The sequence below is a fragment of the Mus pahari genome, chromosome 21 (genome assembly GCF_900095145.1).
Source record: "Mus pahari chromosome 21, PAHARI_EIJ_v1.1, whole genome shotgun sequence".
Lineage (NCBI taxonomy): Eukaryota > Metazoa > Chordata > Mammalia > Rodentia > Muridae > Mus > Mus pahari.
Genome location: NC_034610.1, coordinates 20,209,092 through 20,225,570, shown reverse-complemented (window position 1 = coordinate 20,225,570; position 16,479 = coordinate 20,209,092). Strand labels below are relative to the sequence as shown.

Genomic DNA, 16,479 nt, shown 5'->3' with positions numbered 1-16,479 from the left:
CATAAGCTCACTGCTACACTTGGAGCATAAGCTCACTGCTACACTTGGAGCATAAGCTCACTGCTACACTTGGCTTCCCTTTACACCCACAGAGATGGCCCCAGTCAAGACCCCTGTCCACTGAGAATGCGTATCCTAAAAAATATAAAGTTTCTAGGCTGATACAGCCTCCTACTCCAGTCCAACCCAGCCAACTCCGCATCACCATGCCTGACATTCCCTCTAGCACAAGGGCCTTTGGGTCTCAACACTACATCTGCCCGGATGTGAGCTCTCTGTGCTGGCTGAACTCAACACCCTGGACAGCGTCTCCTGCATCTACTCAACAAACAAAGTGGGAACTATGGTGTTGTGGATTTGTTTTATTGCTTATATTGTTTTATTGGGTTCCCAAATTACATGGGAATTCACACATCTGCATGTAAGGCAGAGGGGGACCCTACCAATTGGCTCTAATTGGTAAATAAAGTTGCTGGGCTCCCAATGGCTGGCAGACCGAGGTGGGACTTTAAATAAGAGTTTCTGGGCAAGGTAACCATGGGAAAAAGAGGGATTTTAGAATCGCCATGCTGGGGAAGCAGGAGGACCAGTCTTGAGAGCTGTAGGAGAGAAAGCATATAGCCATGTAAGAGCTGAGGATGAATGGCCCCAGGGGCCCCTCCCCGAATTGTGTCTGGGGTAGCAAAGATGGAATATAGATTTTAGTAAGTGATAATTCAGGACTATCAGAGAGTAGGTGCTAGCAACGTGGAAGTTAGGGACTGGCCCAGCTGTTGGGCATATTAAAAATAAGGCTGCATGTGTGTGTCTTTTATTCAAGAATCCACATGGGGTGGTAATAAGAAGCGCTTGCCTGCTGGAGAGATTAGAGTGATTTGCATACTATCCCTACATCATCCACTCCTGCTCTAACCCTTCTGCAGAGCCCTGTGGAGCACAGATCAAGCCCTCCAATAACTACACACCACTTCCAGCTGCCTCTCCACCCAGTCCTCAGTCTCATTCCAATAGCCCTGAGTCCAGACCAGGCTCAACTGTGATGCTACTGAATAGCAGATTCCAAAGTGGATGTGGTGTGATTTGTGCAATTTAGGGGTGGAATCACATGGAACAGGACTTCAAGGTCAGTTGGAGGCCAGGCAGGGATAATGCATACGACCCTAAGCTAAAAAACAAATGCAAAGTAAAAAGATTACTGGGTCACTCAGAGCCACTGGCCACAAAATGAGAGCCCCCAGACAATCGGCTGATAACTCTGGTCCCAGATGGTACAATACACAGGCCAGAGCTGCTCTTGGTCAACATTCCTAAGTGCCCAGGAGCCACCAGTCTTGGAAGCTGTTTTGCAGGCTGGGATGGATCCAAAACAGGTGCTTTCTGTCGGGGGTACAGATCTATTGGGATCATCAACCACAACTGGGGTGTCAGGAACTTGTATCTAAGCCGACCTTGACTACAACTCAGTCCCAATGAGAGACCAAGGTCCCTCAGGATCTGGTGTTCATTGCGATCTTAACTGTTAAACAGTACGACTAAGAACAGGAGGAATTAACAGGGTGAGCTCCAGGGAACGTTGGGCAATTATGGGCAAGGGGCATGGGGCCTTAGTTCCTGTTTTGGGGCACCTAACAACCTCAAAAGGTAAGAGGAGAACGGAGGAAGGAGAGAGTGGTGAGTAGATGGACGGAGACACTGACAGATGGACACTGGAGTCCCTGGCAGCATGAACCCGTAGTCCAAATTCCCAGGAAAACCTTGTTGGCTGCTTCTGGCCTAGGAAGGCCTCCATAACGAGCCAAAAAAAAAAAAAAAAAAAAAAAATTGCCAAAAAAAAAAAAAAAAAAGGAGCAGGCGCCAGGATGGCCACCAGGGGGCCAGCCGACGGTTCTAAGTACCCGTCCCGTCGGTGAGTCGGGGAGGAAGCATCGGAGCACGGAGCTGGATTGCAGAGGACTGGCCACGGCGTGACAAGAGCGCGTCCAGCGGGGCCCGCAGAAGCCGTACAGGGGTGTCAGGTGGAACTAAGGTGTGGGGTGCGGCACAGGGAAGAGGCCTAGGGGCGGGGGGGGGCGTTGGGGGGGGGGGGGGGGGGGGGGGGGGGGGGGGGGGGGGTGTGAAGGGCCAGGTAGTTACTCAGTTGTAAATTAGCAGCTTACCGGTTCAGACAATAGTTTTCCGTGAGGGGGGGGGGGGGGGGGGGGGGGGTTGCGGGCGCTGCCCCTCCCCCACGGTGCAGGCCCAGTCCCCTCCCCCACTAGGGCTAACTCGTAGGTTAGGGAGCATCCACATTTCTCTCCCCGTCGGTTTTGCTTGCGTTTGGCCCTTTGTATGAGGCCAGTTCATTGGGCCGTTTCGAGGTTTACCCCGCCCAAGTTCCTGAACTGGCCAATTGCAGAAAGTGTCACAGCGCGCTAGGTTCAGGGGATCGTCACCGTGCTGCGACGATTCCCAGGATGTTTAGGCCTCAGTGCTCTTTGCTCCTGGGACTCGGGTCTTGAGCCCAAGGATACCTCCAGAGCCTGGGCCCGGGAAGGTGCCCTCTGAGCATCCGGACGACCCTTGGGAATCTATGCTTCTTTTTCTTCACACGACTCTCGGATATGTCCTCGAGTGGACGCGCTCATCCCGAAGAGGAGTTTGCAGACGCTCCCTCGAGCCTAGGACGCGTCCCCTTTAAGAGTGCGGTCGTTCAGGGCACCGCCTGCTTGGACAGGCGCCCCGGGCCCGGGCTCCGTAGGCGGTCGCGGGCAACGAGGGCGCGGCAGTCGAGTGCGGGCTGCGGGAAGCTCGCGTTTAAGTAGACGCGCAGGCCGCCGGACAGGGGGGGACGGTACGGTGAGCAGGCGTGCGGCGGGCAGCCCAGCTCAGGCCCCGCCCCGCCCGCTGGGGTCCTGCGCTCCGTGCTGCGCGCGGCGGGCGCGGAGGGAAGTCCCGAGACAAAGGAGCGCCGCCGCCTCTGCCGCCGCGACGGTCCGGGCCGCGGTCGCCCAGGTGAGCCGCCACCGGCCTGCGCGCGCACTCCCAGCTTCGCCCCGAGGCGCCGCCGTTCCCAGCGAGCTTCCGGGAGGCGCGGAGCGGAGCCACGGCGGCCTCCTGTCGCTCGCGGCCTCCGAGTCTCGGCCTTCGAGGCACTAGGGCCCAGCCGCTGTGCCTCGGGCGGATGCAGGGCTGGGAGCTCGGCCCTCTGCCCCGCTACTCTTGGCGTCCTGAGTCCCGCCGACCCCGCAGCACAGAATCTGAGCTTCCCAGGAGCTCCCAGACCCGTTCTGGGCGGTGCTGGGCTCCGTGGTTAGGCGAGCGGGAGTGCGGGAAGGCCGTGGGCACTGGGCCGTGGCGGGGCCTGTAAGCACCCGGAGTCACGGCAGAAGGCTCGGCTTGCTTCGTTCGTTACCGAGGCGCTAGGCTTGTAGTTTGGTTGGGGGGGGGGGAATCTTGTGCGTATTCTCTGCCCCACCTTCCTTTATTCTTAAGGAACTGTTGTTTTAGTGGATGAGTTACCTGCCCGCATAGCAGAAAACGGGCGTCGAAGGGGAGTTTGTTTTCATTCTAAAGGTATTCAGGCTGGGAGTGATTGTAGTCCTGCCCTCCTCTGGCTGTCTCTGCCACTGGAAACTTAACAAACAGCGTGGTATACTTACTGAAGGATCCTTAGGGCCTGCAGTGTGCATTCGAGTAAAAGAGGCCGTTTCGCCCTGTCCAAGCCAGCCGTAGTGCCTGGTACCCATGTTCCCTCTGCCGAGGTGGGCGGAGATAAGCAACCTTGCACAGGCTCTCTGACCGGTAAGTGGCTCTGAAGTAGGTGGTGTCGCCAGACAAATATTGTACACTGCAGGAAGCCTGGGGTCGTAAGACCCATCCCTGTATGTCCTGCCGGGCTCTAGTAGTGGGGAGGGGATTGTTTTTTGGGTTTGCTTTGGTTTGGTTTATTTTGGTCTTTGCATCACAAAACTTGAGCTCGTGAAGTGACTGTTGCCTGGGAAGGCAGGTTGTATTTAAGTGGCTTTTGGAGTGCTTGTGGGAGCAGCAGCACTGTCCCCAGGTTTCTGCCTAGATCATTGCCAGTGTGTTCTTAGGGTTCCTTTTCCTCGACCGTGGGGCAAAAGGCCTTTGAGAGTTCTGCTGGTAAGAGCCATCTCTCACTTCTCCCTGTTTTTGAGACAGGATCTCTTGTAGCCAAGGCTAACCTTGAGCTCTTGGTGACCCCCAGGTTCCGTGTCCTTAACTGAGTGTCCAGGCAAGAGCACTTGAGCTAGCTTCTCGGTTCTTCTCACTTAGGATAGCTGCAGTTGGATGCTAGGACAGAGTTCTCTGGGCACACAACTTTATCCTGAGGTCAGTTATGGCTGTCCCAACAGCTTTGGGTGGCCCACTGTCCAGAAACCTGTTAGGAAACCCTGCCCAGACTTGCTTGCCAACTTCTGCCATCTGATTGGCTGGATGAAGATAGCCGAGTCAGTTGAAGATGCTAGAGGAGGAGATTGGGCCTGTGCGTTGAGAAGTTGAAAAGGGGGACACCTTGGAAGTGAAGCCCTATGCTCCTGCCACTCTTAGACGAGTGCCACCTGGGTCCTAAATTGCCTAAGAGATGACTGTTAGGCAGGTGTTGGGGTTTTGTGGCAGAATCTTGGTGCTTGTTCCTAGACATGCTCTACTCCTGTGCTAGGGACAGACAGTTGGGTTTGGACTGGAGGTTGGTAAGAGAGGAGCCTTGCCTGTAATTTGTATACTTTGTGCTTTGGTATTGGAGCTGTGGAACATAGGTACTGTTTGTTGTGATTTATAACAAGGGAATCAGGATTTTTTTTTATAGAGCCAGGTATGCTTAGAAGGAATGCCAACACTGAAGGCTTGTCCTGGTGTCTTGGGCTTCTTCTTTTTTTGTTGTTTTTTGTTTGTTTGTTTGTTTTTGTTTTTTAAATATATATTTTATGTGCACTGTTATCTGCATGTTTGTATGTTTGAGGGTGTCCAGGTCCCCTAGATCTGGAGTTTCAGGCAATCATAAGCTGGCATGCGGGTGCTGGGAGTTGAACACACTGGAAGAGCATCTAGTACTCTTAATTGATGAGCCATCTCGCCAGTCCCAGCTTGTACTTCTGAAAGAGGTTCTTCGTGTTGGCTTAGAGTGTACAGGATATTAAAAATGCCGATACGGAGTGTTTGTCTTATAATGACCTCACCCACTGAAATGTTTGCTGAACTCTGTGCTCCGGGGTGATGCTGCCACCTCTGATGGCAGTCCCAGCCCCTCTCTACTTGGATACTTGTACAGTCATCACAAGCAGTCTAGGTGCTGTGGTGCATGATGGTCAAGGCCAGCCTGCTCTACATGTTTCTGGCCAGCTGTGGCCACATGGTGAGACTGTCTCCAAAAATAAAGGAAAGGAAAGAAAGAAAGAAGACATGGTCTAGGAGCCAGATGCAGTGGCTCATGCCTGCCAATACCAGGAGCTAGCCAGGAGGGTTGTGAATTTGGGGCTAACCTGGGCTACAGTGTGAGACTCTGAACTTAAAACAAGTCATCTGTAACTTCAGGGCAGGGCTCACCAGAATGCTTTGACCCAGTGGGTCTGTGTTCAGGTGATACCACAGAACAGCTGTGCTTACAGATGGAGGTGCAGAGCTAATCAGCCTCCCTGTATAGCCCAGGGATCCTGGCCCGGGCAGCTGTGTGGGCTCTAGAGGTCCCAGTTGGGTCAGTAACATGCAGTAGTAACATCGAGTAGTCGTGGCTTTGCAGAGAAAATGGGTAGCCTGAGCTAAGTCTAAATAGCAAGAGCTCTTGGGAGGTCTGCTTGAAGCCCGCAGAAGCTGTGACAAGAATCTGACTCTTGTCTAGAGGTGGTTGGGGGTTCCGCCTCAGAGTGAAGACTTTGAGCTGAAAATGAGAGACTAGACTAGTGCTAGTCCAACTGGAAGATTTTTACCCACAAGCCCAATGGAAGCCTGAAGCTGGGGTCAAATACGGAACCTCTGAGAAGCAAGTCAGTCTGAAATACCCATTGCTCTGCTAGATGCTTGTTCACAGGGGTCATGTCCTGTGATTCACATACCCCTAAATCCCTGTGCTCTGTGGGTTTGGGAGTCTCTGAGTATTGTTTCGTGTGATTTTTTTTTTTAAAGTAATATTAAAAAGGATATAGAGATTTAAAAACAAAAACAAACAAACAAAAAAAAAACCCAAGCAGGTGGTAGCCAGGTTGGCATCACAGTCAAAGCAGCAGGCTGTGGGCCTAGGTAGAGGGGTTCACCTAAGGGCCTTGTCAAGTGTGCCACGATGGTCTCTGGCAGAGGCTGCTGGCCTGACCTGAATCTTGCCCTCCTGCCCCCAGGGTCATAGGGCAGGTCTCTGAACGTGAGCTGGTAAACTGTAGGCTGATGGTCTGGCCTCTTGGGGTAGTCTGCCTATGGAAGTTGACCACGCTCTGCCCTGTGTGTAGATTTTTCTCACTAGTACATTTAGTGATTGTCCGCCTGTCAGGCCTGATTCTAAGCTGGGGTCTCAGGGCCCTTGTTCCTGAACCCTCTAACTCCCAGACTAGCACTCTACCTGTGTGGCATTTTATGGTGCTGTGGTGACCCAGTGGGCCACATCCTAGTCTCAGATGAGTGTGTGCAGTACTGGGAGACCCTGCCTGTCCTGAGGCTTTGACTGTGGAGTGGGCGCCAAGTCTCTCCAGAGATGCTCAATGCCTGCCAGGGAGGTGACAGCCTTTGTGCAGGCTCTTCTCACCGCACCTTCCAGCAGTTGAGTTTGTAAAGTACAAGAGAGACAGCAGTGGTGCTCTCCCTGCCTACCTGGAGGTGTTCTGAGGGGCTAGTTGAGGGGTGTAATGCTACACCTGCTCCAAGGGCAGCTTGCCCAGCTGGACTCCAGCCTCGGTTACCTGCTTCTTGGTAACAACCCTCTCTGGCTGGGGTAGGAGGTAGAGGAGATCTGTGTGTGCTTTCCCTAACCCTCCCTGTGTGGATTCTGTTCCAGGGACTTTGAATATGTCGGGGATCGCCCTCAGCCGCCTTGCGCAGGAAAGGAAAGCCTGGAGGAAGGACCACCCTTTTGTAAGGAGCGCTCTGTGTCTGCCACAGGAGGGGCTTTCTGATGGGGTGGTGGTCTCAGCCTGTGGCCACTGGGGACAGCTAGGCTTGTCGTCTGAGCTGCTTTGTTTTGTGGCTGTTCTTTCTCAGGGCTTTGTGGCTGTCCCAACAAAGAACCCTGATGGCACAATGAACCTGATGAACTGGGAGTGCGCTATCCCTGGAAAGAAGGGGGTAAGGGTGACCATTGGCTTTGCACCTACTGACTTAACAAGAGATCTGAAGAAACAGGACTACCAGAAGGCACCTAAGTTCGCATATTTGTGACCACAGCTAGCCTACCAGGTCACAGCTCTCCTCTGGATAAGGAGTGGCCTGTGGTGGCAAGGGGGCTTGGACCCTGGCAAAGCACTGGATCAGTGAACAGCCCGGGATGGGGGGTGAGGAGCAGGTGAAGGTTGCTGGCTACAAAGTGGTAAGCCCCAATGGTGAAATGCTCATGGAGAACCCAGGCTGTGTTTCTTTACACTCATGGGCCTCGGTGCAGCCGGTTGTCTACCTCATCCAGCACATGTGAGAGTGATGGTCTCCTATAACTTTGGGCATTGACCAAACCCGGACCTCCAGGTCAGCTTAGTGTCTGAGCAAAAACGTAGTTTGGGTTCATCTGTACAAGGCTCAGTTGCAGAATATGGACATGCTGAGTGTGTTCTTGTCTCTCAAGTCATGTTGGGGCACTTGCACCATAGTGCTCCCATCGCATGCCGTGAGGGTAGGAAAATGGTCTGGTTGGGGAGTAGTGCCCTTTGCCTAGGCTCCAAGGTGCTTGAATAATACACGGGTACAAGCTGCTGGACCCAGCTTCTGTGTGCTGAGCTTTAGAACTGTGGCTCCTAAGCCTTCCAGCAACTGGCAAACTCCCCTACTTGTGTTCAAGCTGCTTCTGCCTCCATCTAACCTTGGTTCCCTCCCCACAGACTCCATGGGAAGGAGGTTTGTTCAAGCTACGGATGCTTTTCAAAGATGACTATCCGTCTTCACCACCAAAATGTAAGTTGTGCAAATAGCCTGCAGCCCACTTCCCAAGTGCCACAGCCACCCTTTGGGAGCTATGTCTGTGAGTGCTGAGTGCTCGGCCTAGCAGGCAGGTGCCAGTGCTGGGATAGTCAGTCCTGGTGAGTTGGCTTTGATGATAAGTCCCAGGGTAGAGGTGCATGTAATTAGTGTAGTCTCTAATCCCAGCTGATCAGGAAGTACCACATGGCAGAGGGAAAGTTGTATCCTGAAGCTCCTGGGTGCTTTTGTGCCCACGGGTGCCACAGCGGAGTAAGAGAACAGGAGTCTGTAAGTTCCCATAGATGCCATGAGTGGTTAGCATATATCAGGCTCTGAGTTCCATTCAGAGCACTAAAGGAGAGAGGAGACTCTGACTCACCCCAGTGAGAGGCTGTGCCTGTGGTCAGAAGAGAAGGCTGAGCTAATCCCTGGACAGCTCAGCAGAACTTGCCTGGGGGTGCAGTGCCCACCACCACCATTCTGCCCAAGATAAGTAAGGCCGGGTCTGAGCTGGTCTGTGAATAGAGATGTTGCCTGATGCAGGGCTCCCCAGGAGTACTTAAACATAGTTTATTGGGAACCACTAGATGGAGTCTTGCCTGCTCTGGGGTTTCCTAGTCTGCCTGAGTTCTTTTTGCCATACTTTTAGTTTTTCTTAAGGGGTATGTAGCTAAGATTGAGATAGACGGAGTTGGTGGTCTCTTTCGTGTGGTGCTGGAATCCTGAGCAAATACAATGAGACAAGTCTCTCAAAACTGGCTAGGAAAACCAAGAAGCATGCTTAGGAGGAAAAAGGTGAGCGTGAAGAAATGGAGCATAATCTGCGGACGTTTGGAAACTGAGCTGTTGTAGTGGCACCAAAATGCCATGGGAGGGAAGTCTTGTACTCGGTGTTGGCCTCGGGGATTGGCCACCTTTGTGACCCTGGAGTTAAGTCAGTCTTAGAAGGCACCAGCTAGGGATGCAACGGAGCAGAGTACCGTTTGTCAGGCTCTTCTGGGTTATCAAGGAGGAAACCTGAGGCAGCCAAGAGCTGGGCAGCAGAAGCTCTTGGCCCTTGCTGTGGTATGTGAAGGCTGTTTCTCTGGATGATCTCTGCTATCACCACTAAAGCTGACCTGCCACTATCCTGTAGAACTAACCAGTAGAAATGCCCACACATGTTCACAAAGACAGGACAGGAACACCACGGAAGCCAGGTTGGTAAGAACCAGAAGTCAAAGAGTTGGTGCAGGTGTGTATTAGTAGCAGCCTTGGAAATAATTGAGAGTAAAGGGAAACAAGATGGAGCATCTAAACGCCCAGACAGCAAAATGGTGGGCTCCTTAATGTCTGATCCAGGCAGCTCAAAGCAGCTTCTATTGCTGAGTGAGGCTAAAAAAGCAGGGAGGAGCTCGTGGGCCAGCTGAGATTCATATGCAAGGTATCGTAGAAGTAAACATGGTTGGCAAGGAAGAGTAAATTGTGTTTGCTAAATACAAGTTAAAGGACACAAAGAAGAGTCCAGAGTTGGAAAGATGCCTGCTGGAGCAGACTTGTGTTGAGAACCACTGATGGGTAAGGGACCCCGAGATAAGGCGAGCTTTAAAGCAGAAGTGTTGGCTCTGGGTTAGTACTAGCTGCTCCTTTAGTGGACCAAGGTTGGATTCTAACATCCCATGACAGTTCCACTACAACTCCCGTCCTAGGGGATTTGACACCTTTTTTGGCTTCCATTAGCTCCACACACATATGATCCACAAACATACATATCTACACATATTAAAGACAGGAAAAAAATTTGTATTGGGGTTGGGGTAAAACAGGTTTTCCTGTGTAGCCTTGGCTGTCCTGGAACTTCTTCCACGAACCAGGCTGGCCTCAAACTCAGAGATCCGCCTGCCTCTGCCTACCAGGTGCTGGGATCAGAGGTGTGTGCAATCACTCTTTAGTGGTTTAAAAAAAAAAATTAAGGTGGTTGCCAGAAGTGCCTCTGTAGAGGCCTGGCCCAATTGTGAGACAGATGGGCTGGAGGAACTGATGAAATTACTTTGGGGTCTTGACTCCCAAACCCTCTCCATTTGCTTATCATGGTGCCTATGGCATAAGTCACTCTCCAGTCCTTCCTCACAGCTCTGCTTGGAGAGGCATGCATAGAGACGGTGTGCAGAGCGGTTAGGGAGTTTTCTATGACTTAACCTTAGTGCTGGTGTTCATTCTTTGTCTCTTTCTTATTAACTTAGCATTTTGTGATGCTTTGCATTGAACCCTGGGCCTCACAGCTGCTAGACAAGTGTTCCATCACTGAGCTACACTCCCACCTTTTGTTATTTAAAGCTCAAGGACAGTGAGGGTTTAACAAAACTGGGGATGGGAGTGTCATCTTTTATCCCACCAGAGTTCAAGGCAGGTCAGCCAGGACTGCTTAGAGAAACCCACTTTTAAAAAACCAAATTAAGAGGCAGAGGCAGGTGGATTTCTGAGTTCCAGGCCAGCCTGGTCTACAGAGTGAGTTCCAGGACAGCCAGGGCTACACAGTGAAACCCTGTCTCGGAAAACCAAAAAAAAAAAAAAAAAAAAAAACAAAGAAAAAAAAGAAGGAACAACCACTCATTCCCTCCCCAGAGCAGCAGGAGCTGTAAGTCTCCATACGAGTCCTGGGAATTGAGCCCCGATCCTCTGGAAGAACAGTTAGTGTTCCTAACCTCTAAGCCCTTTATCCAACCTCACCTCACTCCTGTTTTGTTGTTTGTTAAGATTTCACTAAGATCCTAGGCTGGCCTTCCACTCAATCTTTTTTCTTTTTTTCTTTTTCTTTTTTTGGTTTTTTTTTTTTTGGTTTTTTTCCAGACAGGGTTTCTCTGTATAGCCCAGGCTGTCCTGGAACTCACTTTGTAGACCGGGCTGGCCTTGAACTCAGAAATCCGCCTGCCTCTGCCTCCCGAGTGCTGGGATTAAAGGCGTGCGCCACCACGCCTGACCTCCACTCAGAATCTTGTTGCCTAGCTTACAGAGTAGTTGGTATAGGTGTGTAGTTGGGGTAGATGCTCAGCCCATTTGTTTGTAGTACTGGGAACTCAGCCAAAGTCTTATGTGCACCAGGGAAGTGTGCTGCCACAGAGCTATCCCTAGACCCCTTCATTTGCTAAAAACAAGCTGCCTTTAGACTTGTATTTTGGGGGGTGTACAGGTTTGAAAATAAAGAAGGTTGCCTAGATCAAAGTGAGGCACCTTCTCAAGTACCTGTGGGATAGTACCTGAGTTTGGAGCAGATTTTTGTACTATTGTAAAGAAATGTGGTGTACTTGAAGCCTGTGTACATTGAAAAGGTCTTTGGGGCATGCATTTCTGGCCTCTTTCCTCTTACTATGAACATGAGAGAGAAGAGCGTAAGCTCAGCCCCACCCCCACCCCCCCACCCCCCCCACCCCCGGCTCCTGACCATGGTCTCTGTCTAGGCTTAGCTCCTCAGGAAGGAAAGGTGTATTCTCCTCTTTCTGGACCCTCTGCTATCGAGTGTCTGAGTTTGTATCTTTTAAAGGAAGAGGGCCAGGGGCAGCACGGGATGGGGACAGCATCTGCCTCCAAAAGTATTCCTTCCCTCCCTGTCCTCCAGGTAAATTTGAGCCCCCACTGTTTCATCCAAATGTGTATCCTTCTGGCACAGTGTGCCTGTCCATCCTGGAGGAAGACAAGGACTGGAGGCCAGCCATCACCATCAAACAGGTATGGAGTAGCACCTGACTGCCCTCTTAGGGGTTTGTCCTATTCACAGTGTTCAAGGCTGTTTTTCATACCCCACAAGCCCTCTCAATGTAAGCTGATTGGTTTTGTTTCTCTTTCAGATCTTATTAGGAATACAAGAACTTCTAAATGAACCAAATATTCAAGACCCAGCTCAAGCAGAGGCCTACACAATTTACTGGTTAGTAGCAACTGCCAGCTGGCTAATCTTCCTTTCCTGGAAGTGCAGACTGGCTGCCTGTCACATTGGAACTCTGGGGTATGATAGCTGAGAGGGAGTCCCTGGGGAAGAGGCACATACTCCCACTGGGTGTCAGCACCACAAGAGCCACCAAGGAAACTGTATAACTAACCTATCAGCAACAGAACCATGTGTTCAAGGAGCTTACTCTAAGCAAGGACAGGGCCCAGAGTGTGACAGTAGGGATAGAACAGGAGGTGCGGGCACTGATGGACCATTGGGAGTGATCTGTGGTAGGTGTATAAAAAGTTGTGACCCATTGCATCATAACACAGCCTTGCTGATAGAGTGCTCTTGGCTCTTTTTGTATCTACTGAAGGAAAATAACCTCACATGATCAGTTAGGACTTGAATAACAGTTGAGCCAGTTCTGTAGGCAGCAAGGAAAACACTTAAAATAGAGGTCCAGTGAGGATGTGCATGCACACTCTCACACTTCATCCTTGCTGACTGTGAGGATCCTGCTGATGTAGGCAAGGACTAAAGTTAGTGTGGCTGGAATTCATTCCTAAGATTAGTGTTACTGCAGGGACCTTGACCCCACTGTCCCCCTGTGTCTCAGGCACCAATCTCCTCCTCACCCCGATGGAAATATCTTGAGGGAAGGAACCAGAAGAAAGTTGGGTGCATACCCAACCTTGATACTTGTGTGCTGCCTTCTCTGGTGGCCAGGGCAGGCCTGGCTAGCATCCCTGGGACTGTAGCTTACACCCATTGGTGCAGTGTTGTGTACTGAGCACCCAGGCTCCAGGGTCTTTCAGTCCTGACCCTGTGTAAGATGCTGTGACAGGCCAGCCCCATCAGTGTTGTGTGTGCTGGCTGCTGGTGCAGGCACAGGAGGATGCAACTCGTGAAGCGGTCGGTGTGCTTCTGCCAGGCCCTGGGAGCCTCTCATTGCGCTGGTGCTTAGCCGCACTCTGGCTTAGACGGAGCTCTGTTCACAGTTGGCCTTAGGGTTTTGCTGCCCGGCTAGCTAACATGGCTCTGTTCTTCCAGCACTTAGTGCAATCCTTGGTGCTGGCGTTTCTCTCCTGCATCATCTGGATTTCTGTCAATAACATGTGTTGTGCCTGCTTTCACTGTATATGTAGAAGCTTCATGTCCCTCCTTCCTGAGTGGCCTTGCTGTCATATCTTTGCTTAGTGAATGACAGCACTCTTGGTTGAGGGCTGAGCTGCTGTCATGGTAATGTCGGCCGGCCGCCTCCCAGAACTAGCATGAGCTTCTAAGTATTATGTCCTCCCTGCTTGGGTTCTGATACTGGGCCTCTCTGGGGTGACCTTGGTACAAGAACTTGCCACTCTGTATCTCTGAGGCCAGGCAACTTGGGCTCAGGCTTGCTCTAGGGACACTTCGCAAGTTCACTGATGGGTTGCAACTCATGCTATGCCAGGACTATTGAATGTGACCCCTAAGGACTGCTGCTCTGAGGAGCCCAGCCTGGAAATGTCATCTTGTTCTGTGGTCCTTAAGGTCACAGTGTTCCCTTACATCAGTTTTCTGTTCCCAATCCCAGTGCAGGCACAGTGGGTCTGTGCCTTCCATATTGATGCTCTTACCTGTCCTCAGAACTGAGCAAAACCTCGTGCCAGGCCGGGCATGAGGGCCACACCTTTAATCCCTGCACTCGGGAGGCAGAGGCAGGCGGATTTCTGAGTTCGAGGACAGCCAAGGCTACACAGAGAAACCCTGACTCGGGAAAACAAAAACAAAAACCTAGTGCCAGTGGGCTGTTCTCCACCTGTCTAAGAGCAGACTTCCTGAGCTTGCTAGGTGGACATACACACTCGTGTTCCAGCTGAACTGAGAGGCTGTGGTCGAATGAGTTCACCACTGATCTGGCTTCCCAGCGGTGGAGCCACAGACTGCACTTACTAGTCAGTAGTGGAGTTTACTGGAGCACCATTGCACACTAGCCTGGGCACCAAGACCCTGTCATTACCCATGACACTGCAAGAGGCCGAAGACACTCTGTCTTCCATGTGGTCGACTATGTTCTGTCCCTGAGGTTGAGGTGGACACAGAACTCTTTCAGGGAAGTTGTTGCCCCTCCCTGTCACAGGGCCACCTGGTATAGCCACCCACTTTGCCTCCCTGCTCCTGGGGAGAGCCTGGGTGGGTTCTCTCCACCTCAGCAAGCAGGCCGTGTTACCACCCTCGCTAACGCTCTCTTTTTTCTCTTGACCTCCTTAGCCAAAACAGAGTGGAATATGAGAAAAGGGTTCGAGCACAAGCGAAGAAGTTTGCCCCCTCATAAGCAGCGGCCCTGGGCTCCATGACGAGGAAGGGGGATTGGCTTGGCAAGAACTTGTTTACAACCTTTTGCAGATCTAAGTCGCTCCATACAGTTACTAGTCTCCTGGGAGGGTTGAGCGGGCGCCATTTTCCATTTCCGCCACTGGCATATTCAGTCTTTTGTATTTTTGATTATTAAGTAAAACTTGCTTTTATTTTAATATTGATGTCAGTATTTCAACTGCTGTAAAGTGATAAACTTTTGTACTTGGTAAGCCCCTAGCAGCTAGATTCTTTGCGTCNCGCTNGGATGCAGNCATGCTTCCCACTGTTCAGAGCTCTGGCCTCCAGCTGGCTGTATGACAGAACTACACTGTCCCTTCTTCCCTCCCCTCGTCCTTCTCAGAAACCTGGGCTGTTGCTTATGAGCCTCAGATCCAAAGTTGGCCAGCATTTCCATCCTGCACCACTTCCTTTGTGTTTATATGGCGTTTCGTCTGTGTTGCTGTTTAGAGTAAATAAACTGTTTATATAAAGGTTTTTGTTGCATTATCATCATTAAAATGTGAGGAGGTACCTCAGTACATCTGGCCCTCCTCACATGGCTGCAGTCCTTGCCAGGCACCAAGGCTGAGCCCCAGGACCAGCACCTAGGAGGTCTCACAGCTTCTGCTAGGATATGTCCAGGCCCCATGCAGCTCCATCTTCATCTGGTTCTTTGTAAATAGGACTGTGTACAGAGATGAGTTCTGTTCTCCCCACCTGGATCTCTGGGCCTTAAGGTACCAGGCAGCGTTGAGAGCCTCAGGAAGTTGGAATCTGCATCCAGCCTTCGTAAACCCAGCGAGGTGACAGACTGGCTGATCCAGACCAAGGCTGAGAGCCAAGGACAAACTGGCCTGCATTGCTCTCCCTGCCTGTTAGCTGTCCAGTGGGCCCCACTGTGACCTGAATGGTAGCTTCAGGCCTTTTGATGCCCTCCCTACCCTTGTACCTGGAAGAGGCAGCTCTGCCCCCTGCCCAGGCCAACTCGGGTCCTCTCAAGCACCTGAGCACGCAGCTCCTGCACCTCCTGGCCTGCATTCAACTGCCCTACAGCCCAGGAGACAGCCTGGTATGGCCTCGGCACAGGATGACCTCAGGTACTACTGTCCACATACTCTGCTTGCTGGAGCTGGTCCGGGTGAAGCTGCTCTTAGCAGTGGCGTGGCTGGGCTGGGCTGGGTCTGTGATCTTAGGGCTTACAGAACACAGGGAGGTGCAGTGGACATAGGTGCAGGGATCAGTCTCCATCAGACTTGTTCCTGAGGCCCCTGGAAGACCCCTGACATGGGAACCAAGCACCAGTGGCTCAAGTTCAGGGACCAATCAAGGGGTGGCCAGGTCTGCAGCCAGGAGTCTTCACTCTGGAATTGGAGGGGCTTGTGCTCACACAGCTGGGTTGCCAGTGCTTTGTGGGTAAAGTCGGGAGCTGAGTTTGGATGAACAGTTGCAGCACAAGGTCTCACCTGGGGAGTTCAGGCTGGTGTGTGTGTGTAGCCTGCTCTCAGAATGTCTTATTTTGTAACAACTGACTACATTTAGTAATAGGTACACATGTATATGGTTAATATATGGAAATTCAATATATTTTATAGTTAAAGTATTCTAAAGTAACTGATGTTTCTAGCAAACTGTAGTGACTCCAGCTATGAAGTGTTCTTTTTGTACCACAGTCCATGAATTACCAGAGATGTGAAATCTTGTAACATAAGAATGTGGTCTGTGACCATCCTGTGTTAAGAGGGTGGGGTGGAGGGTCTCCCAGCATGAAGCCTCATTGGTAAGGAATTGTGGGCAACAGATTAACCACTGTATGTACAAATGTTCTAATTAAAACCTTTCCACAAACTGCAGCCCTCGGGCTGTGTCCTCTGCTTCCTCCTGTCTCTCAGTCCCAGTAGGGGTTCTCCCCACCCATCCTCCCTCTGCCCCCATCATCCCTCCTAGGATCTCAGGCATCTCCCCAAGCCTAGGAAAGTCAGGGACTGGTTCCTGGCTGGGGCTTAGTGAGGGGTTCTACTGACAGACATCAGAGTGCTCCTTGGGAGTGGAGTCTGTTGGAGGTGGGCCTGTAGCTTGAAAGGTTTGGTTCCCAGCACCCACTTCGAGCGATTCTGCAACAGCCTGTAACCCAAACACCCACCGCA

At 51.6% G+C, this 16,479-nt stretch overlaps 1 protein-coding gene across 3 annotated transcripts; it reads left to right on the top strand.

Moving 5' to 3' along the window:
* Positions 1-1,907: 1,907 nt before the first annotated feature.
* Positions 1,908-16,185, top strand: Ube2i (ubiquitin conjugating enzyme E2 I). 3 transcript variants are annotated; one of them, XM_021221216.2, is made up of 7 exons: positions 1,908-2,026; positions 6,983-7,059; positions 7,186-7,269; positions 8,013-8,085; positions 11,687-11,796; positions 11,916-11,995; positions 14,249-16,185. In XM_021221216.2, the coding sequence occupies exons 2-7, from the start codon at positions 6,994-6,996 to the stop codon at positions 14,310-14,312; spliced, it is 477 nt and encodes a 158-aa protein (XP_021076875.1). In that variant the 5' UTR covers positions 1,908-2,026; positions 6,983-6,993; the 3' UTR covers positions 14,313-16,185. The 3 variants fall into 3 exon arrangements, with proteins under 3 accessions (XP_021076875.1, XP_021076876.1, XP_029388857.1); XM_021221217.2 differs by lacking the exon at positions 1,908-2,026 and adding an exon at positions 2,849-2,991; XM_029532997.1 differs by lacking the exon at positions 1,908-2,026 and adding an exon at positions 3,445-3,780.
* Positions 16,186-16,479: the final 294 nt, after the last annotated feature.

Coding starts and splice junctions, on each gene's coding strand:
- Ube2i (XM_021221216.2), top strand. CDS start 6,994: ATGTCGGGGATCGCCCTCAGCCGCCTTGCGCAGGAAAGGAAAGCCTGG. Junction 11,797..11,915: donor CAGCCATCACCATCAAACAG/GTATGGAGTAGC, acceptor TTTCTCTTTCAG/ATCTTATTAGGAATACAAGA. Junction 11,996..14,248: donor GAGGCCTACACAATTTACTG/GTTAGTAGCAAC, acceptor TGACCTCCTTAG/CCAAAACAGAGTGGAATATG.